Genomic DNA, 22,978 nt, shown 5'->3' on the forward strand with positions numbered 1-22,978 from the left:
CTAGCCAGTCTTAAGTAGTTTTATTGGAATACAGCCACACCCATCTGTATACTTATTATCTCTGCTGTCACGTTACAGTGACAGACTATTAGAGCCTATAGCCCATAATATCTAAAATATTCACAATTATGGAAGTTTGCTGACCCTGATACATATGATCTCTGAAGTCCAGTTCTGTGCCCCTTTGCGATGCTCATCTGCCTATGAGGCTTGGTATCTGGCCAGTTTGAGGCCCTGATAGCTGGGCATGCCTGGAGGAATGTCCAGGACGGAAATTAGAAACATAGGGCTGGCATTGGAGGAAGGTCATGGTCAAGGCAGAGATTTGGGATCTAGGTGGAATCCTAGACCTTAACCAATTGCAGATAGGCGCCAAGCCTGGTAGAGAAGGTGAAATCCTCTGAGATGACTGATTTGTATGTGTAGTGGCCAAAGGGGAGTACATGGGGCTGTCCAGAATTAGGGTCTGGGGAAAAGGGAGAAGCTTTGGAAAAGCTGTTTTTAATGTCTACTGCTGGGGAACTGGCAAGAAAGAGATGAGCAAAGGAGTAGCAGTGAAGTCACGGAAATTGGACTGCGTGAGATTTTGAGTATGTGGAGTCAGTTTCTGAACTTCCTCTAATGATCCGCCTCAGTAAAGGAAGGTGGTAAAGACTACCAGCACTGTGGGCCATCCAGGGAGGGGACAGGAGCCAGGAATGTAGCAGAAGGGAAATTGAGTGAGGGCATCAGTGACAGTGGCAGCCACGGGTTGGAATTCCTCAACCCGTGGTCTCCAGATTGGCCACCACACCTTCTACATATATTGCTCTCCGCTCTGTTGTCATTGTTATTTTCACATAAAAGTTTTGTAACTTAGAGGGACTGGTCCTTTATTTATGAAATGTCAGTCGGATGGAGTAGAAATGAAAGGATCAGGAAGAGTAATGTTAGGGTAGGGAAGTGGGATTGGGGGGCTGTGAAGAAGATGAGACAGAAAGGGAGGTCTAGTTCTGAGTCACCCACAGAGATGGAGGTGGTGTGCTTGCTTGGTGCAGGAAGGAGCACGGGGCCTGGAGGCTGCCCACAGAGCAGTGAACACTCACCTTACACACTCTCCCTGCCATGTGCCCTTGTAGCACGGGCCGTACGTATGATGTCAGGGAGAGAGTCTGGATATTGGGACCCTGAGACCATCTCAGGACTACAGGTGAATGCAGCTGTGAACATCAGTGAATTGTGTTCCTAAGCCTAACGGTAGAAAAGTTAACCAGACTGCTCCCCAGTACTGTCCTTGCTAGTTATGTCATGTTGACTTACACACAACCATTCACACATGTGTATGTAATCTAATATTTTTCGTTAAATGCCTGAAAGCTTCCAGTCATCTGTAGTTCTTTACGGTTATTGAAAAACCACAATTCCTGCTCTTATAGATGATGATTGTATTTCTTTTGGAAGATGGCCTTGGCATAGAACATTTATCTATGTGTAGATTGAGATGTGTTCTGCCTGATATAAATGTCAGGGCCACAGATGAGAGAATCTCATTATGAATAGGATCTCACACTCTACCCTAATGGGATTTCAGCATAGCTCCAGAGGTCCAAGTTCAGATGATAGAAAGCGTGAGTGTTCACTCTGGTCTCAAACAGGAAAGATCTGGTGCAATCCATGGTTATCCCCAGGCAGGCCAGCATGGGGAAGCAGTGCCCAGTGCGGGAACACCGTTTCTTGACTGATCCAAGGCAGACCCTCTCAGCGCTGGAAGTGAAGCCAACCTGAGGAGGGAAGGCTGGGCTCAGCCAAGTAGGCCTGAGTCCCTGAGAAGGATCTGCAGACAACCAGCTTCCATGGCTAGAGAACGTAGCTCCTTTCTCTGAGGAGTCAGCTAAAAGTCAGAGAGCAGTGTTACCTTTTCTGGTGCGGCTTCTTTATTATCAACCTTCATTCATTCAGCCTTCTCTTTTGACCATGTTCCTGGGGGTTTCTGTGCTGTGGAGATGGAATTAGGCTTAGGAATTGCTAGAGATGTGGTTTTTTTGTTTTTTTTGTTTTTTTTAATCTAGCTCTTCATAAAACAAATGACACCAAGTGTCACATGCTATTTCCTTTGGTCTTGTTAGAGCCTGGGGAGCCCAGTAAGTTCTGTCTCCCATGCCTAGAGCTGAACCAATGAGGAAATAGACACAGTAATAATGGAGGATCAAAAGATGAGCTTAATAGACTGTGAAGGTGGATTAGATGATACAGCTTTACCTGTAGCCAGAATGAGGCTCCCTCAGACTCCTTTGCTCGCACACCCTCACCCACAGAGAACCGCAGGCAGTCATCTGGGTAGCTCAGTCAGTTGAGCATCCAACTCTTGATTTCGGCACAGGTCATGATCCCATGGTCATGAGATCGAGCCCCACATCAGGCTCCATGCTGAGCATGGATTCTCTGACTCCCTGCCTCTGCCCCTCTCCCCTGCTCTCACTCTCTCTCAGGCTTTCTACAATTAAAAAAAAAAATGGCAGTGGTTGGCACCCTGATTTAGAGAGTGATCTAGGAGGGCTTCTTTAAGAGGGTGACATACGAGCAGAGACCTGACTGCAAGGCAGGATCTCAAATGTGAGACCAGAAGAATGTTCCAGACCAAGGGAACAAAAAAAGGTGGGAATGAGCATAGAGCATAGGTGGCAACCCTGAGGCAAATGGAATGGGCACTGACTACAGCATTGGCCCCAAATAAAATGAGTCAGGTTTTTTGAATAGGCTCCTGGCTTCCTTACAGTGGCTCCTCCTCACTCCCCACCTCTTTTTTGGCTGCCCCAAAGCACCCTTTTGTTTTGCCACCAACTCCTCTCTCCTTTCAGGACTCAGCCAGCTCTTGATTGACTTATTGACACATTTATTGAGCCCTACACAGCAGGCCAGGCCCTGGGGAGACTACAGTGCCCAGGACTTGGGTTTGGGTGATAAATTGAGTCACAGTGTATAAATGGAGTGGGCAGGTATCTGTGCTATTCCTCAAAAATGTTTACATTTTAAGAGGGGAATGATGCCTTTCCTCAAGGAATAAATCTGAATCTGGAAACTTCCAATTCCAAAGCAGTCCTGAAAAGGAGATAGTTAGGGGAGGGCCTTGTCTGATGCATTCTGATTCCTACTGCAAGGAGAACCTCTGAGTCCTCTTCTGCACAAGTGGTTGGTATGTACTGTGAGAGTGCCAGAAGAAATGTTAACATTGCTGGGCCTGAAATAAAACACTTGGGCAGAGAAGGTGGGCTGGGAAGCTATACCACCGTGCTAGACGTGGTTAGGTTCAGGTGGGACTGTAGGCAATTGTGTTTAACTTCTCTGAGATGTGGGTTTTCATTGAGGACCAAGTAGCATTTTAAAGTATTAAAGAAAATGTACTTTTAAAATGTAGCTAATGATTTGAAAAAGTAGATAGGGTCAAGAGAGGAGTCAAAATTGGGCTTGGATTTTTGTACCAACTATTTAATTTTTGTGTGGTTGTAAAAAATGTAGTACAAGGTTTTGCCAAGTTCTGGACTTGAAACTGACAATAGTAAGTCAAGGGCTGGTATCAATTTGAAATCTGTCACTGTTTATTCAACTAAGCGGCCCCCTTGCCATCAGAGTCCCTGGGATCTGTGCCTGGTTTGTTTGTTTTTCATTTTCTGAACGTCACTACTTGTTTTTTGTAGGCCTGTCTTTGTTCAACTCAGATGTATTCAACAGTAAAGAACAAACTCTGAGCCTGCACGTCATGCCTTGGGAGAGCGTGAGAGCTCTGTGATTTCCTGTGGGGGTGGGTAGCACCACTGCCCCCTGCGCCTTGTGGTCTGCTCTAAAAGTTCTGTATGTACTTAGCTTTCCTGAGGATCTTGTTTGGATTTTGTCTTGGCTGCTGCCCTGTTGCAAGCGTTTCTCCCTTCACCACATTGTTTTGTGTGTGAGTTCTGATCAGGGAAATAAGTTAAGTGGGCCTTTCAGTGAGATTTTAGCTGTAAAATGATGAGTGTCTTAAATGTGACAGGACTCAAACTTACTATCTTCCAGGTAAGCCATTTTGGGAGAGCACATGTTATCTCCTGGTGTCATTTAGCTGCTTGTGACCGTGATACTCACCCCTCTCGCCCCAAAACAAGTTGGTTTTTCTCGGTTAGTGAAAAGTCTGGAGATGGGCAGTCCAGGGTGTGGTGTCTTTCCAGTGTCATCCGAGTCCCAGATCCCTTCTGTTTTTCTGTACTACCATCCTCAGGGAGTGTGAGTTACAACCTCTTTGTTCCAAGATGGATACTTCAGACCGGACAGGAAGGTGTGGTGCTTCTCTCAGGAGAGCAGGATTTTTCTAGATGTCCCCAATAGACTTCTGCTATGCCTCATTGTCCAGGCCGTATTACTTCATCCTCCCCGGGAGCCTGGAGATGGTTTCAGGTGAACACATTGCTTCCCTCTACAAGCATCAGGGTTCTGGGGGAAGGAAGGGGAATGTGGATACCAAGAAGGTAAATTAGTGGCATATGCACTGATTCTGTATCGGACTTTTGCTCAGAACATTTCTTAAACTCCTTCTTGTAATTTGCCTACAAGTGTCAGATGAGCCAGAGAAGGAAAATCAGTGTCACTACTTGTGGCTACATATTATTAGTGCTTTATAGGTTCCATAAACCATATTAGTTACCTTGATCACTTCCTTTGTTTACCAGTTATCCATCAAATCTTCTTCTAATAGATTTACTGCCACTAAAGATATTGAAAGATGTGGCAACTAATTATAATAGCCAAAGACTCAACAACTTAGTTGTCCAGCAATAGAAGACTGACTGACTAAATCATAGTGGATTCAACTTTGATGAAAGAATGAGGATTATCTCCATATACTGCTAAGGGTCATCTCTTGAGTATATATTGCATGAAAAAAAAATGAGACAATGTGGAAAAAGTATGTATGCTATGCTAGCTATTATCTAAAAAAGCTGTGTGTGTGTCTGTCTTTTCCTTCCCTAGCCCCCCCAGCTGAAAGATAAAACAAAGAACTTTATCTTTAAATGCTTATCTGTAGGGGGAGTAAGGGGACAGGAGAAGATGGAAGTGACAGGGAAAGAAGCTACTTTTTCCAAACATGCCTTTTTGTATATGTGCCTTTGGAACCACCTTAAAGTATCTTATAATAAAACAAAACTAATTTTTAAAAACGTTTTATTCTGAAATCATTTTAAACTTAAAAAAAGTTGCAGGATAGAACAGGTTTCTAGGACCCTTCACCCAGCTTCCCTTAGTGTTAACATTTTATGCAGTCATACTCTAAATATAGAAACTAGGGCATTAATACTGACACAGAAATCTATAGACCTTATTCATGTTCCAGGATCTAATGTACATTCTCACATTTCCTTGTTCCTGACTCCTTAGCTTCCTTCAGTCTGTGGCAACACCTATCTTTTCCTTTTCTTTCATGACCTTCACAATTTTGAAGGGTCCTGACAAGTTGTCTCTCAGTTTGTGTCCACCTGATGTTTTCTCATGATCAGATTTAAGGTTATGCATTTTTGGCAAGAATATCATAGAAGTGATGTTACATCCTCCTCAGTGCATCATTTCAGGGGGTACGTGATGTTAATACATCTTACTGCTTGCGATGATAACCTTGATTACTTGGTTGAGGTGGTAACTGCCAGGTTTCTTCACTGTAAAATAACTGTTTTTACCTGTAAACTTAATTAGCATCTTGGGAAGAGATATTTTGAGACTGTAAATATCCTGATTGTCACCATTACTTTCACCTATTAATTTTAGCATCCATCAGTGGTTCTTGCCTTAAGTAATTACTATGGAGTTTGGCTAATGGCAATTTTCTATTTCAGTCATTTCTTATACACTTATTAATTGGAATTCTGTAAAGAACAGCTGTCCTTTCTCCCCATTTATTTATTTATATCTTTATGAATTCATTTTGTTTTATGGGTTATAGTCTATTAATCTTATTATTTATCTTATTGTTCAGACTTGGTCATTAGGAGGTCCTTCAGGTTGGCTCCTGTGTCCTTTTGATGCGCATCTATTGGGTTTTGAGCACTTCCTTCCGTTCTGGCACTAAACGATGTTCAGGTTCATGTTGTATTTTTCTGCCACAGCCACAGAATTGACAGTTTCTCCAAGGATCCTTGGTTCCTTTTATTCAAGAATGGCATTTAGCACCCAAGATCTGGCTACCAGGAGTGCCCATTGCTGCTAGAGTGTTAGCGCTTCTAGATTCTCTGAGCAGACAAAGCTAGGAAATACATGTATGTATACTGACGGAAGCACTCACACTATACGTTTGTTCTTGCCCATCTCTGTCCACCCATCATGAGTTGCTGCTGATTCACTCCATCCTTGTCCACTCCCTCACTCATAAATCCTGTCTCTGGCCATGAGAAGTTTCAGTCTCATGGTAACACAGTATATTTATTTACTCATTGGTTCAGTCCCAGTCTGTATGTAAAGTAGTTGCAGAATTACTAATCATATTCTGTGAAACATAAATAAATTTACCAATATATACTACTGGACTGTGGTGGAGAGTTTTGTCATTAGTCATACAGTATATAATCAAAATACCATTTTCCAAAGTTACTTGGTTTGTTTTTCTTCCTTCCCACCCCCTTCATTATGGTTAAATTAATGTAGGGGGAAAAAAATCAGTCCCTAAAATTTAGAAGCAAAATGAAACAACTGAATCTAGCTGTATATCAGATGGACAGCATAACCCCAAGAGAGACGTTATTTTGAATGTTTGTATTTAATATTTTTGACATTTTCTCTTTGATATAATTTCTGTTTATAATTCCAATATACCCTTTATCCAGATTAACCAACCCTTTACATTTTCCCCATTTACTTTATCACTTTGCCTTCTAGTCCCTCTACCTCTCTGAGTGTGTACATGGACTTAAACACATATGCACATATGCCATTTTTTGTCTGAACCATTTGAGTGAGTTGCCCCACTCACTCATGTATGTATTTCCTACATGCAGGGATATCCTCTTCTATAACCACAGCTTAGTTCTCAGGATTGGGAAATTAAAAAACTGTCTTCCATCTAGTCCATATTCAAATTTATTACTTATTTCAGCGTCCTTTATAACCACTGTTCCCCCTACTCTAGATCTATCCAGTCCAGGAGCACCTATCACCCTGTTGCCCTTATCTCTTTAGTATCTGTGAATCTGGAAGAGTTCCCTCTTCTGGGAATACGGAACAAAATGACCTTCTTATTTTTAAGGAGTACAGGCCAGTTGCTTCCACAGATTATCCCTCAGTTTGTGTTTGTATTTCCTCAGGATAGGATTCAGGCTTACTAGTAACACCAAAGTGATATGTCCTTCTCAATATATCACATCAGGAGGAACGTGATGTCTGTTTGTCTGATAGTATGTACTTGGATATCGTAGTTAAGTGGTGTCTACCAGACGTCTCCACTAAAAAGTGGCTATTTTTTCGTTTGAAATTAATAAGTAATTTGGGAGAGATACTTTGAGACTATATATAAATTTCCTGTTACTCATCAAAGTTTAACCCACTGGTTTTAGTATCCATTGATTATTTTTGTCTGTATCAGCACTGTGATGGTTACAAAGTGGTGATTTTTTAAACTTTGTTACTCTATGTCTGTTAGTTATTCTACCATACTAAAGAGTTTTCCTTTTTCTCTCATTTATTTATGTCGTTATGGACTCATGGATTCTTTTTTTTTTTTTTTTTAATTCAGTGGGTTATATTCCACTGCTATATTTATTTTAATATGGAAACCGTCCCAGACTTAGCCAGTGGTAAACCTCTTCAAATTGGAAGTATTATTTCAGGGGCGCCTGGGTGGCTTAGTCGGTTAAGCGTCCGACTTTCGCTTGGGTCATGATCTCGCGGTTCGTGGGTTCGAGCCCCGCGTTGGGCTCTGTGCTGACTGTCAGCTCAGAGCCTGGAGCCTGTTTCAGAGTCTGTGACTCCCTCTCTCTCTGACCCTCCCCTGCTCACGCTGTCTCTCTCTCTCTCTCTCTCTCTCTCTCTCCTAGAAATATATTTAAAAAAAAATTTTAAAAAAAGGAAGTATTATTTCGGTATGTCTCCATCATTCTTTGAGTACTTCCTTGTTTTCTGGCACAGTAATATGTTTGGGATTCATCCTGTACTTTTTCTGCCCTCAGCCCTGGAATTAACTATTTCTCTAACATGCCTTGGTTTGTCTTAATGGAGAATATATTTAGAAACCAAGATCTGGGAGTTACGGTCTTTGCTACCATGATGCCATTGCTTCTGGACCCATTCAGTGGACATAGCTAGAGTACACACACAGAGAATATAAATGCACAGTACGTAACATGCATTCATGTGTACATGTATATATACACGTGTGTAATAACGTGTAAATACACACATGTCCATATCTGTTTCCCTAGAAACACCAACACATGGCCATTCTACTTTTTTTCTTTCCATATTTGTAACTTCATTCTTCAACAATGAAAGCCCACCTCCTGTTATTCTCAGTATATTTGCCCATTTCCTCAAATCTGTATTACACAGAAAGTAGTTTCAGAATTGCTAACCCTCCACTGGGGAAGAAAAAGAAACCTACCTGCTGGTTGTACTTAAAACACTATAATTGGAGTGTACATACTTAGTGGGATATAACCCTGAGAGGAGGAAAACAAAGATCTTGCATTGCTTTCAGTAATTGTGTTTTGGGGAGATCATAATGGTACAGTATTTCTGACTCTTATATACATTGTGGGATAAATCAAATGAGTAATGATATTGGTGTGGTTGAGAATTGAGCTTTCTGACATGGTGAAAAAAGAGACACAGATGTGTGGTTAAAGTCCCATAGTTGTAAATTTGAATTAAATTGATCTCATGACATATTTTGTGTCATATATGCACATGATTGTATACACCATACACACCCAGACACTTCCATTTTTCTTCACTGAATAGGTCTAGAAACAGTGACCTACCTAATGGCAGTGAGCCCCCCTTACAGCATCCAAGCTCTTTCCCACTGAAAAAAACAAGGACTTCTGGGGAAAAAAGTGGCTGAATCCAGGTCCAGGGAAAAAATAAATAGTAGGAATGTGGAACATGTCATAACAGAAAGCAAACATTATAAATACGGACATTGTCTGCATCTATTTCTATTTATGTATGTACATATATATGTGTGTATATATGTACTGCTCTAACCATACACACTGCTCTAACCATGTGCTCATAGTGACATCTCCAAATCCATTTTAACACCAGAGTTTATTCTTTCTCCTTTCTGTATTTGACTGGATCACATCAAAAGAATTCAGAAGCCATCTTGAAATTTCCAACAAGAAGTGCAGTAAAACATAGCACGTATATTTAAATGCATAACTTTATTGTGTTCCAGAAAAAAGTAAAAATAAAAATCTTCATTGGTCACATTTAGAGGGTATTATTTTAGAAAGAGATTAAATAAAGAGAAAGAATCAAGCATTTAGCTTGTCTTTCCTACAGGAACTGAACATCAAGGTAACCAAAAAATTGATGAGGGGATTGTAACCTCTAATGAAATAGTGGATCTAGGCAATGATTATCACTCAAAAGAAAGACAGTCAAACATCATGTGCCTCTTGATGGAAATGCAAACACCATTAAGAAATACACTTGCCAAAAATCAAATTTTACCCTGATCACATCTCAAGATATAGCTCCCAGTTTAGAGGAGATGCAGAGACCAGAGGAACTTGTTTAATGGCATAGCCAGAATGCAGGTGGCAACATGTGGGCCCTGAGAAGCTAGAGTTCAGACACCTGGTCTCTCCAATAAAAAAGGCTACCTTTGAAAAAAGGAGAGGTCAAAGGCAAGGGATATCTACAGAATGAAAGAGACTCGAGCCCTCTCAGCACAGTACAACATATGGGCCCTCTTTGCATCCTGATCCAAATAAGCTCATTTATACACATGAGATAAGCAGGGAAATTGGGATGCTGATGAGATGGTTAGTACCAATGTTCATGTTTTCAGGTGTGGCAACAACATTATTTTACAAGAGTCCTTATCTTCAGAATTATATATTGTGGGGCGCCTGGGTGGCTCGGTCAGTTAAGCGTCCAGTTCTTGATTTCGGCACAGGTCATGATCTCACAGTTTGTGAGCTCAAGCCCCCTGTCGGGCTCTGCACTGACAGTATGGAGCCCGCTTGGGATTTTCTCTCTCCCTCTCTCTCTGTCCCTCCCCTGCTCACTCTCTATCCATCTCTCAAAATAAATAAACTTAAAAAAAATCAGCACTGATAAAAGAATTACATATTGAAATACATACGTGTGGGGGCTCAGTCAATTAAGCGTCCGACTTTGGCTCAGGTCATGATTTCACAGTTCATGGGTTTAAGCCCCGTGTCGGGCTCTGTGCTGACAGCTCAGAGCCTGGAGCCTGCTTTGGATTCTATGTCTCCCTCTTTCTCCACACCTCCCCTGCTCACATTCTGTCTCTCTCTGTCTCTCAAAAGTAAATAAATGTAAAAAAACATTTTTTTTGAGATACATAAGTATGAAACCATAGGATGCCTAGGATTTGCTTCATAATAGTCTTGGATAGTAGGAGCATAGCAGAGATTTTTTAAAAAGGATCATCCATAGGAGGTCATTTTGCTTTTCTCTACTTTGGTCTTTGTGTGAAAATTTCTTTCTAGTAAGATGAAAAATTAAAAACTGGTGTTGCCAGCACTGAGGCATTTGCCGGGAGAGCAGGACAGCATCCTGGGAATAAGTAGCTACACTCAGGCTGCAGGCTGGGGAGCGTAGGGAGCCACGCCCTTCTCATCGCTTTACCCCAGCACATGGTAGTCACTCAACAAATAATACGTGAAGAAATGAGTGAGTCTGGAGGGGCAGCCAACATCTGGGTGAATTTTCTTCCAGAGTTGGTCCCCTGACTCATAACTGTGAGAGCCGGCCACTCATGCCACATGGTATTTAAGCATTTCCCTGTTCCTTGGGCTGATGCCATTATATCTGGTGACAGGATGTGTATGACCTTCCTCCCTTACCAGGCTCAGGCCCGATGTCACCGGATAGGCCAGAGCAAAGCCGTGAAGGTGTATCGTCTCATTACTCGGAACTCGTACGAGCGGGAAATGTTTGACAAAGCCAGCCTAAAGCTGGGCCTGGACAAGGCTGTTCTTCAGGACATAAACCGAAAGGGCAGCACCAATGGGGTGAGTATGACGGGACCTGCTCAGAACCCCCCAGGACACTCGCCACACAGCCCAGGCCCCTCTGGGGTCTCCCTTCCTACCGCTGCTTTAAGGTTCACTTTCACTAAATTGAACCCGGTTGCACATCTTTATTGAGTCATTCCCCACAGCAGAGGATAATTCAGGGTCAGGTCTCTGCTTTTACAGATGGATAAAGGAAATCTGTAGGCGCAGTGGTGTGGTAGGATTGCCCAGCACACGTTTTGGTAAGCAGAATTTTTAACAGTGCCCATTAGAAGTCCGTAGATCTTAACACTTAACACTCTGAATTTCTACTGTCACCATGCCTTATCTCATACTCCAGACTTTGAGCTTCCTGAGGGTATAATGAAACCTATTTTATCTGTATCACCCATGGTCCCTAACAGTACTTGGCATATTAAAGATATTCAATGCATGATGGTCAGTGAAAAAAAAATGAATAAGTTAGCAGCGTGCAATGTGGCAGTTAATAAAATCTTTTTCCCCCTCCATGGGGATAAAACATTGCAGCTAAGATTCTTAAATTGTATTAAATTATAAGCCAACAAAGCAGAGTATCTCCTTAATCTCTGGACTCAGGGCATCAAAGGTTGAGAATTAAAACCTTCCAGTGAGTTGTCTTCAGTCCAGATGTTCCATATCCTCTTAGCTATGCGTGTGTTTCTAAGTATAATACTTCAAGTTACCAGTGCTGGGAGCCATGGAATTCCCTCTTGTGATTGATAGAGAGAGAACCAGATTCTTAATTAGAACCAGGAAAGGGTGTTTTGAACTCCCATTTCCTGTTTTCAACAAGCAATTGAGAAGATCACACTTGGCACAAGACCCTTTCTTTAGTTGAGAAATGACATCATTTCCAATACTCATGTATTTATTTAATAATGAATAAATCATCATTCTTTAGCTTGTTTAGTACATCTGGAGGTTTTTAAAGATACAGACTTAAACTAAAACATTAAACATATCCTCTTAGTGGTGCATAGTTTCAATGGCTTGTGACATTTGATAATAACCAATGTCCTGAGGAATGTTAGGGCCATTGGGTCATGTGCTGACTTTGATTCCAGAGCTCCCTATAGAGGATTATCTGCCTGCTCTCCCCATAGTTTTCTTAGGTATTTTTATCTGGGCTTTAATTATCTAAAACCTGTGGCCCATACCTTTGTTATTCTGACATGTGCAGCTAGTGGAGGAAGTGTATACGGATCTTGAAGGCCAGATTTGAGGCTGTTTTTCTCCTGTGCATTTTCCACTTTGTGAGTAGCCTTTGGTGACCTGTCCAGGTACAACAGCTCTCCAAAATGGAAGTAGAGGACTTGCTCCGGAAAGGAGCTTATGGAGCCCTAATGGATGAGGAAGATGAAGGCTCCAAGTTCTGTGAAGAAGACATAGACCAGATTCTGCAGAGGAGAACCCACACCATCACCATCCAGTCTGAAGGGAAAGGATCTACTTTTGCCAAGGTATGGCACCTTTTGCCAGAGTCCGGGTTGCAGTGGGAGCAAAAAGAAAACTTTATTCTTTGACCTTTATCAGCCAGGCTTTGTTTTCTCAATATGCAAACTGTTGAGATTAATTGTCTTCCCGTGGGTTGTGTATGAGACGGAAAATACAGACTGTGTAGAGGGATTCTGAGTAATGAGTCAGAAGCTATAGAAAGAAAACCCCACTCCTGACCAGTGGGAGCTGATCTCCAGTTGACAGGACAGACACTTCAGTTTACAGCTTGCGCTATTCACTATTTGCAGAAACTGCTCCAAAACCTTTGAATGGTCGTCTGGATTTCCTTGTAGAGCACTCCTTGATCACTGTCCATGGGCTGAAATTCCAGTGAACCCTCTGTTCCTCAAACTGAAGCAAGAGTTTTTGCTCATTTCATGAGAAGAGATGTTAGTCTAGATTCCCAGCTGCTACTCTAGGTTCCTATTTCCCCTGCCCTTCAGCTCAACGGATTTCAAATTCAACTGATGAGGCCACTTACCAGATCACTTTGGATGTCCCTGGCCATAGGCTCTGAGAGCTTTGTGACCTGTTTTGAGTCTCCTGTTTGGTGGCTTACGTAGGACTTCCTCAGTAGGACATTTTATGCTTTATAAAAAGCACCTGGTCATCTCAGTACACCTCATACTGCCCAACCTGGTGCCTTTCCCATAGCAGACATTGGGAAAGTGGTAAACTGAAAGAAAAATTCCATCTAGGGACATCTTAAGAAGCAACCCTTTTGCAGGGAGCTAGATACCAAGTAACACATTGCCATTGTGTTACAGGGCTTTCTTCCTGCTTCTAAATTTAAGTTCCAAAAAATGACCCTGGTGATTGAAATTGTAATATCCTTACCCAATCTTTAAAATAAAATAGAACAGTCTTGAGATTTTCACATTCATTTGGGAGGCTCTTTTAGGGGTTTTGGCTTCCAGTGCAGTTGGAGAACTTACTTGGGATTCTGGTAAATTTGAAATAATGCAGGTGGTATTATCAGCTTATGCTGTGTTCAAGAGCAGTTCATTGACTTCTGTTATCTTCACAGGCTAGCTTTGTGGCGTCAGGAAACAGGACCGATATTTCTTTAGATGACCCAAACTTTTGGCAGAAATGGGCTAAAATAGCTGAATTGGACACTGAAGCAAAGAATGAAAAGGTACAGTATTGAGAATGTTCTATTCCATCGCACATTGTGCTGTGGCTTGTAGGACCTTAAATTCCCACACAGCTCAAGTCATTCATTATTCACTCCTGAGCCTTAGTTCTTAAGTGAGATGCTATATGTAACACACTTAAAGCATGCCTGAGACATAGGCAGAGCATGATACATCCTCACTGTTACAATTTTAAAATGACCTCTTGAGACATACAGTCTGTTGGGCACTCGGGAAATTCGACAAAGGCAATTAGAATTGGAACTGGGCATACAGGTCAAGTTCAGCCCTCCAATCCAAGCCAGCATCCTGTCCTTGGCAAGGGGCTGTTTTACCTCTACTTCAACACTTCCTGGGAAAGAAACTTCACCTCTGACAAATACTCTGGAGGAGACAAAGCAGGATGAAGGGGTTTGTTGATCTCCCCTCCATTCTCTCAGTACCTTGAATTTTCTAACTTCTGAATATGAGAAAAAGAGAATAGCTGTGGAACAAAACCAGAATCCAAGGTCAGTCTGCCCCTGCTGACTACATGCCTCTTCTGGGCATTGTTGATGATCCCACTGAGATAAGTGAGCAAGACATGTGACAAAAAGAGTTCGTGATGCCCCTTTGCAGAGTTGGAGAGAAGGTTTGTGAATACACCTGCCTCACCTGTTGGGAGGCACCCCTTAAATGTTCATCTCCCTTCCCTCCACCTCTGGCCCTGTTACCTCACTCCAGAGAGCATGTACATCGCTTTCTACTGGTCTTTTCGGGTGGGTGTTGAGCTCCTGTGAACCCACAAGCTCAGGAGACAGTCCCTGCTCCTGTCTAGCTGATGCAGTAATTCGCACCCATCCTTACCTCTTCCATCCAATCACCAGAGCTTGCTCAGTCCAACCTCTTCTCTTCAGTAGGAAGAGGCTGAAGTCCCTTGAGCAACTGGTTTCGTAAAACCTGTTTTACAAGGTGACAGTCCAGAAGTTACTCTGTGCGCAGGATGGTGGGTGAGGGTGGGGAGGAAAAGCTCTTGTTGTAGAGGCCTTCAGAAGCAGCTAGAGCATGGAAGGCAGGGAGCAAGGTGACTGTAGTGGGGGTGACGCCAGAATGTATCTGGGCAACACAGAGCCTAGCGAGCTTTAGGAAGAGGTGTGGGGGCGAAGGGGTAAGGAGCAGGACATGGTGGGGACTAGAAAAGAGGCGATGGTTCTGGTAGGGGAGCTGCCAGAAGGAGTGGAGGGTCCTGGGCTGGAGTTTATGTCTTCAGTGAAAGACAGAAGGTTAGGAGTTAGCGCCCCGGGAAGGCAGAGAATGAAGTGGCAAGAAATGGACGTGTCTTGAGAAAGTCGCTGAGCAGATGGCGCAGTCCGACTCATCCTGTCCCCCCGGGCGCAGGCTGCCTCTGCGTGCTGGGCGGGACAGCTGGGGTGCCCCATCCTTGCCTTCCTTGGCAAGAGCAGCCACCACTCTGGGCGCTGGGGGGCCTTGCCCGCCATCCCCTGCACTCCTGGAAGGACCGCAGAGACAGCAGATGGTGGCGGACAGCGCTGGGGGTGTGGGGAACACGCCAACTCCAGCGAGTCTCAGAGCATCCCCTCTGCTTGTCTCGGACACGGCAGGTGTGCTGGGAAGGCCTTACCTGCTGGAGGACGGGGCCGGATGTGTCCCCGGGACCCAAGACCAGTGACAGGGTGTGTGTGTGTGTGCATTGTGATGGGGGCAGAGCAAAGAGAGGGGCTCTCTCCCCAGCGGTCCTCTCTGTTTCTAGGAGAGCTTAGTGATCGACCGGCCTCGTGTGAGAAAGCAGACCAAACACTACAACTCCTTTGAGGAGGATGAGCTTATGGAGTTCTCGGAGCTAGACAGCGACTCAGACGAAAGGCCCACGAGGTCCAGACGCCTCAATGACAAAACCAGGCGCTACCTCCGAGCAGAGTGTTTCCGGGTAGAGAAGAACCTGCTCATCTTTGGGTGGGTATTGGTCTTGCCTTTGTCTTGCTGTTTTCCAGCCCCTGAGATTTGTCCAGTCTGTCTCTCCAGGCACCTCTAGAGTTCCAGGCTGACGGAGGATCCGTTAGAGCAGGAGAGAGCTGTGCTTCTCGCCCATGGGCCCCCCCTCAGTCGTTGTACGCTCTGCTGCCGTATTGTAGATGTGCCGTGATTTCCTCATGTGCTTGTCGCGGCAAATCTCTGTTACTAATCTGCTGCCTGGTACTGATTTCCTGCTTCCCCCTGCCCCCCCTCCCCCAAGGATATATATGGAGTTAGCACAGCAGATGTTGCAGTTAGGGCACGATTCATGCAGGACTGGTTCTAGTAGAAGTACAAGGTTTTGTGTCCGGGAGCTCACCATTGCTCTTGAATACTGCAGCGGGACTCTCTGAATCCCAAAGATATTCCCTGCTCCCAATAGTTACATCCCTCCCATGTTAACATTCGAGTGGCCGTATGAAGCTCTCAGGGTCCAGGTCACCTCAGTGACGCTCATATGCTATAGCATGTGATCCTTGAAGGCCTTTCAGGGCAAAGCCCTCAGGGTGATTCGTGGTCACACAGACGATGAGAAGCACTCCTGGCTCCTGTTTGTCCTGCGGCGTTGAGGGTGCACACGGCCCCTCCTCCCTCCAACGCCCTTCTGTATTTCCACTCTCAGCTGGGGCCGGTGGAAGGACATCCTGACCCATGGGCGGTTCAAGTGGCATCTGAATGAGAAGGACATGGAGATGATTTGCCGGGCCCTGCTGGTATACTGTGTCAAGCATTACAAGGGGGACGAGAAGATCAAGAGTTTCATTTGGGAACTGATCACACCTACCAAAGACGGGCAGGCCCAGACCCTCCAGAACCACTCAGGTGAGCGGCGGCAGGGCTGGGCCTGAGCAGCGGCAGCTCCTGGGTGCTCCTGTCCTCTGTGTCGCCCAGTCCACTGTGCTTTGGGAGGCTTCTCTCCCTCGGATGTATCTGAAGATATCAGCTGTGGGAGAGCAAGAGGTTTCCTTCAGCTCTCCCTCAGAATCTTCCAGCTCTACCCGTAGTAGTTTGCAGAAGTACAGCTGGGCCCACACGCCAGTCCTGCGCACTGACCAGCGCATCCTGGGCGTTCCTGCACTGAACTGGGGCCACGCCACATGCTCTGGTTTTTCTCTTGCGTGTCACTGTTGTGCCCCAGTTCTACCCGTCTGTGCCTTTTCTTGCGCTGTGCTCCTCTTTCCCTGTGCTCAGCCACTGCTCACGTTCACGTTTCGGACGGAGCGTCCCTTTTCCCTTAGCCAGGTTGTGAGTTCCCGAGGGGCGCAGGTGACGTTTTCAATCTGCATAGGGTGCTCAGTAAATTCTTACTGCCTGACTGAACAGGCTTGGGGTTTACCAAGCTGGAGGCCGGCCAGATCTCCTCACCACTAACACTACCTGGTGGGGCCGAGGAGTGGGGTCTGTCATCTGGGGCCACCATGCACAGCCTGGCTGCCTCCTCGCAACCCTCGCGCAGCTCTGTTCTGCCCACCATATTCAAGCTGCCTAGACTCACGTGCCTGCCTTTCTGTTTCAGGGTTGTCTGCTCCAGTCCCCAGAGGGAGGAAGGGGAAGAAGACGAAGAACCAGCTGCTGCTCCCGGAGTTGAAGAATGCAGACTGGCTGGCCACCTGCAACCCCGAGGTGGTCCTTCATGATGACGGCTATAAGAAACACCTCAAGCAGCACTGCAACAAGTGAGTGTGCCCCTCCCCATCCTGCACCACAGCTCCGCCCAGCCCGTTCAGGCTCCCAAGATCTCCATGAGGCTGTGGGCGACCACCTGATGCTCCTGTACCACCACACAAGGTCTGAAAAGGCAGGGCATGTGGTCTAAGCTGGGTTGGGACCCCTTCACATAAAGCCTGTCTCACTCCTTTGGCAACATCTCCTCTCCCCCAGAACCTGGACAGTTATGCCATCGCAGCTTGCACCCCTGAGGGGGTTTCTGACCTGACTCTCAAAATCCAGTTATGGGGCGCCTCGGTGGCTTAGTCGGTTGGGCATACGACTTTCGCTTAGGTCATGATCTCGCAGTTCGTGGGTTCGAGCCCCGCGTCGGGCTCTGTGCTGACAGCCAGCTCAGAGCCTGGAGCCTGTTTCAGTCTGTGACTCCCTCTCTCTCTGACCCTCCCCTGCTCACGCTGTCTCTCTCTCTCTCTCCTGGAAATAAATAAAATATTAAAAAAAAAAAAAATCCAGTTAGGACCCTGTGATTTCACCGCTTTCTCTTTTTTCTGTTTCTCCTTCTGCCCCTGAGGCCATGTTAGCAAGAGCAAAAGACTGGCCTTAGTGGCCACCGCTCTCAGTCCCACTCCCAGATGCCAAGTTGCTTCCTCTTCTGATTTATTGTTGCCACTCATGGCCCCCAGGTATTTGCAGACTTGCATTTGAGATAGTATCCTTTTATATCCCTGAGCCGACACTGTGCAGCGGGGAGCGGGGCAAAGGAAAGAGTGATAGAAAATGAAACTGCTCTTCTGAAGTTTAGTTTGGGGAGCTAGGGAACTCAGCCACCAAACAGTGATGAGTTGCATGTGGTTATTTGCATCACCATCTTGAGTATCTATTAGGACAAAAAGGCCCTTGGAAACAACCTAACCCAGCTGCCTAGGCCTTGGGTGCAGATCTCCCAGCATGCCTGCTCAGCAGTGAGAAGGCCTCTGCTGCTGCACCTCTGGTTATAACCTTCTAAATTAAGTGATCAGTAAGACTTTGTTAGCTTCTAAATTAGTATGTCTTCCCGGTGACATCACCCTAATGGTCCTGTGGTGGTTGTCGGGTTGTGTTCTTTTCCTTTTCCAGATGAAGTCTAATCCTTTCCCTTCATCTCTCCAAATCTTTGAAGATAGGTCTTGTGCCCAAAATTGTAATAAAAACTGTGCACAGAAGTATAGGCTCTTTGGGACAGTAGTTCTCAAGCTGAGAATTAAAGGGCACACGCTGTTGATGGTAGAACCTGCCTGGGGCTGGACCTGATGGCATGTTCCATGGGACTGGCTCAGAGTCACCATGTAGGTGACAGACAGACAGAGGAGGCTGCCTAGCTAAGAGGACTCCTAAGAGATCTTGTACTGCAGGCTGAGGGTTCTCTCATAGATTAAGCAGCCATACTTCTTTAATAAGTGAGACAAGCAATAAAAAATGATGTTTGGGCAGAAAACTTAATCTGACAACAGTGAGGTGGATGGGCTAAAACAAGAGCTAAGTGGCCATCTAGGAGAGTTCTGTCATAATGTAAGTATTGATCATGAGGATATAGAGGAGGGTGCCCACAGTAGAACTGGGGAGAAAGGGTCGACTGTGAGAGACACGACTAGGGAATAGCCCATAATGTATGATAAGGAATACAGAAAGCAGCTAACTCATGACTGTGAGCCTCACCGGCTGGGAGAGTAACAGTACCTGTAGCCAGGACAGAATCAGAATCCTTACATTCACTGAACGATGAAGAGCAAGGCAAAGGACTTGGGTTGTACCTAAGTGACAGTGGCAGTGTGTGGCTGTTCCATTCATTACTGCACATGTGGGTGCGGGGCGCTAAAATCAGGCTGAGCTGGAGAGACTGGCATAAAACTTCCCTTGACACCTGCAGAGATGATCACAGATGATGAGCAGAACCACTTTGGACCTTTGAGGGATTCCTTAACATTTCTAACCACCACCCCCAGGACTTTTCCTGAGTGCATGCCTGACACTGGGAATCAAAGAATACATGCAATAGGCGCCCCTGGCTGGCCCAGCTGGTGGAGCATGTGACTCCTGTTCTTGGGGTTATGAGTTCAAGCCCCACATTGGATATAGATTATTGTTTAAAAAAATAATAATAAGATCTTAAAAAGAATGCAGTAAAGCATTTATCTGAGTTCAGAAATGCTGACTATTGTTTATTATTCTGAATCCAAAGGAGACTACTGTCCCCTTTAGTCTTGGCTCAGCTAGACCAGCAACTCTGAGCCAGCAGGGACCTTGCAGCTCTTCCCCTCAGCATGGGAGTTCTGTGGGCAGGACCCTGCCAGGCAGTCTGCAGCTTGGGCTCGAGCCTTCCTAGCGTCAGGAGCTTACCATTTCTCAGCAAGGCTCATTTAATTACCAGATGATTCTAATTAATCGTCCTTCTGTGTATTGAATCTAAAATTTGCTTCCTTGAAACTTCTACCCTTTGATCTTGGGTCCTGGTTCTGCCCTGAGATACGTTGGAGAACAGGCAGCATTCTTTCAGCAAAAGTGGACTCTGAGCTTCTAGAATTGTAGGCTCTGTCAGCAAATGTATTGCTACCCCAAGACCAGATAAAGGTTGAGATAGGCTTTGAGTCAGGACTGCCTGGATTTATGAGCAGGTGAATTACTTAACCTCTGTGCCTTCTGCCTTCTTTCTTTCATCTAGAAAATGAGAATAATAATAGTTTCCATCTCTTTACATTGTTACTTGGGTTAAGTGAGCGTATATACATGCTGCCATGTGATAAGTACTCAAGACATTCATTAGTAGTAGTATATAATACTTAGGGACAGGAAATTGTCAGCGAAAGAACTTTAAAAAGTTAAATAACAACTGTGTCAGATCCAGGCTATAAGAAGTTATCGGAGTGATCATCTGTCTTGGTTGGGGGTAGTGACTGGAAGGGGATCCGGGGGGCCTCCTGGTGACATGGTCTGCTTCCTGATCTGGGTCCTGGATTCACATGTGTTCAGTTTGCAAATTCATCAAGCTGTATGTTTATCTAAGGTGCACTTTCTGGAAGTATATTTCATATCAACAAAATGTGGTGTTTTATTTTAAAGAAAGAGATGAAGGGAAGAGCAATAATGCCACCAAAATATTGGTGGGTTTTGTTTGGCTGAAGTAAGGGTGTTACAAATGTGCTCCAGTTCTCCTTCCCTTTGAGTTTAGATGCCAACTGGGATTATCCTCTCTCTTGGGGAGGAGTTGCCCATCTGTCCTCTGAATTGATTTGTTTCTCATTTGAGAATAAGTGAATACTGTTCATTTTGAATTCTGCTCTCTCATGCCATAGATACTACCAAGTGTCAACACATGGTTTAAAGAAATAGAGACAGCTCTATCTTACATCTTTAGGAAAATCTTCCTCTGATTGGGTTGGATCTAAGCAGGCCGGGATTCCCGTACCTAAGACCTCCTCCCTGCAGCTCTTAACTGAGGAGGCCAGCAGCCGCTGTCAGCAAGGTAGAATGGCCGGCGACTGTTGTAAATTCTTAGAGCTCTTATTATCTGAGCTTTAAAAAAACATAAGCCTCAAAATTATTTGAGTTGACTGACAGCCGAGGTAAGGAATGGCATACCAGAAGAAAAAAGGGTTCTTTCCATTCAAAAACTTCTCACTGTGTGGTCTTGCCACCTACTATTCAAGCCCAGAGTGGCACTTTATGTGTTTTTTTAAAATCGCCAAAAATAACCTTTCCTCCCACCTCCAATTCCCACTTCCCCCTCTAGAGGCAAGCACTGCTAACAGTTTCTTCTAGAGATACTGTATGCGTGGACTGGCTTAGATGAATGTGCATCTTCCTTTCATCTTCCTGAAAATAATGTGTATCTTACATACTAACTGTGCTCTGTGCTGTGTCTCTTTCTCTTTTTAAGATAACTTAGATGGAGGTCTGTTCCTGTCTATGTAAATGGGCCTGTCTTTTTAACAGCTAGCCCTTACTCCTGACTGGTATTATACAAGTTACAAGTACTCTTCTAAACCTCTTTGCAGCTTAGCCATGAATGTGAAGCATCTCCTTGAACGGGGTCAGCTTCTCTGTGCCCACCCTTACCTTCACCCCGTTTTGTATGCTTGGAGCCCTCCCCTCCTTCGACTGACTCCCATGGTCATCTTCCGTGCTGTATTTATTTCACAGTTGGTCTCATTCACGATTAGACTGCTGTGGGCTCCTCAAGAACAGGCTTGCTTTTGCTCCGTGCCTCACAGTACCCAGCATGGTGCAGGGCACACAGCCATTGCCCAACAAACAACTAATTTACTTGCCTTGTCTCAGACACGTTCGGGGCATCCCCTCCCTTGGAGCTTGAGTGTGCCCCAAGCAGAATCCAGGGAACCGAGCACCTCAGGAGAGAAGGCGCGATTTCTGTCTGGCAGTATCCCATGAAAACGACTTGTACATATCCATTTTAACTACATGCAAATGAAATGGAAAATAGCACCATTCAGTATGACCTGCTCTTCAGTAGATCAGTAAACCAGTAACCAGCCTCTTGGAGGGCACCTCTGCCCTAGAGGTCATGGCCCCACGATAGGGGTGCGTACTCTTTTACAGACCAGGAGAAATAATGTTTCTGCTGCCCTCCCACCCCTGGGGCTTACTGTGTGATTACATGGCTGGTGAGATACATTTTTCTATTTTTCTATGTGAAGTGGGGATAATCACGGTAGTGTCTCTTATTGATACCTTGGGTTTTGTTTCTCTAGTGCTTTCTCATATATTACTTCACGTCACTAATAACATGGGAACGCCTGGAATTTCCATGTGTCCACCTGGGGGTGGTGGCTGATAGGAGGCTCATGGGTGCTGATACGTTTGCATTGATGTGTTCACCTTTCACAGGGTCCTTTTGCGAGTCCGGATGCTGTACTACCTAAAAGCTGAAATCCTGGGAGAGGCAGCTGATAAAGCGTTTGAAGGCACCCCCGCCAGGTAAAACAAATTAGCTGTGGCTCTCAGTGTTAGAGAGCTGCCGTACAGTGCCTGTTTGTGGAGACGGACAAACCTACTTGTACTTCAAGAGGCCAGTGTTTGCACCCAGCCCGGGGTCAGTTCCCCATATGCCAGGGCAGGCAGGGCACCTACACGTGAGACACGGGAGAGATCCATTTCTCTGCAGCAAAGCCTTTGGCGAGGTTTTGAGTTAGTTTGCTTTGCCTAGTGGTGATGTAACATCGGTTTTGAACAGCCATTCCTCTCCCTTAACTAATCATTGCAGGATGAGCATTAATTACTCTGGTAACCTGTGGTCTGATGGTTACCCTCCAGACGGTCTGTTCAGAATCCTACACTTGGCCGTTGTACTCTTCCACATTTGAGCAGTTCTCTTTTAGTTGCTAATCCTACTAATAACACCTTGTGCCCTGATTGATTTTTTGCACCTTAGTTTTGTAAATTAGTGTT

The 22,978-nt window shown here is 44.9% G+C and overlaps 1 protein-coding gene across 3 annotated transcripts in view; it reads left to right on the forward strand.

Moving 5' to 3' along the window:
* Positions 1-22,978, forward strand: part of CHD6 (chromodomain helicase DNA binding protein 6) — a 197,955-nt gene that overhangs the window by 127,761 nt on the left and 47,216 nt on the right. For all 3 annotated transcript variants that reach the window (XM_077778892.1, XM_077778893.1, XM_077778894.1), the window contains 7 exons: positions 11,034-11,198; positions 12,503-12,682; positions 13,747-13,857; positions 15,606-15,808; positions 16,491-16,690; positions 17,385-17,544; positions 22,418-22,507. In XM_077778892.1, the coding sequence (XP_077635018.1) occupies positions 11,034-11,198; positions 12,503-12,682; positions 13,747-13,857; positions 15,606-15,808; positions 16,491-16,690; positions 17,385-17,544; positions 22,418-22,507 (1,109 nt within the window). The remainder of the gene's footprint in view (positions 1-11,033; positions 11,199-12,502; positions 12,683-13,746; positions 13,858-15,605; positions 15,809-16,490; positions 16,691-17,384; positions 17,545-22,417; positions 22,508-22,978) is intronic.

The sequence above is a fragment of the Crocuta crocuta genome, unplaced genomic scaffold (assembly GCF_008692635.1).
Source record: "Crocuta crocuta isolate KB4526 unplaced genomic scaffold, BGI_CrCroc_1.0 scaffold248, whole genome shotgun sequence".
Classification (NCBI taxonomy): Eukaryota; Metazoa; Chordata; class Mammalia; order Carnivora; family Hyaenidae; genus Crocuta; species Crocuta crocuta.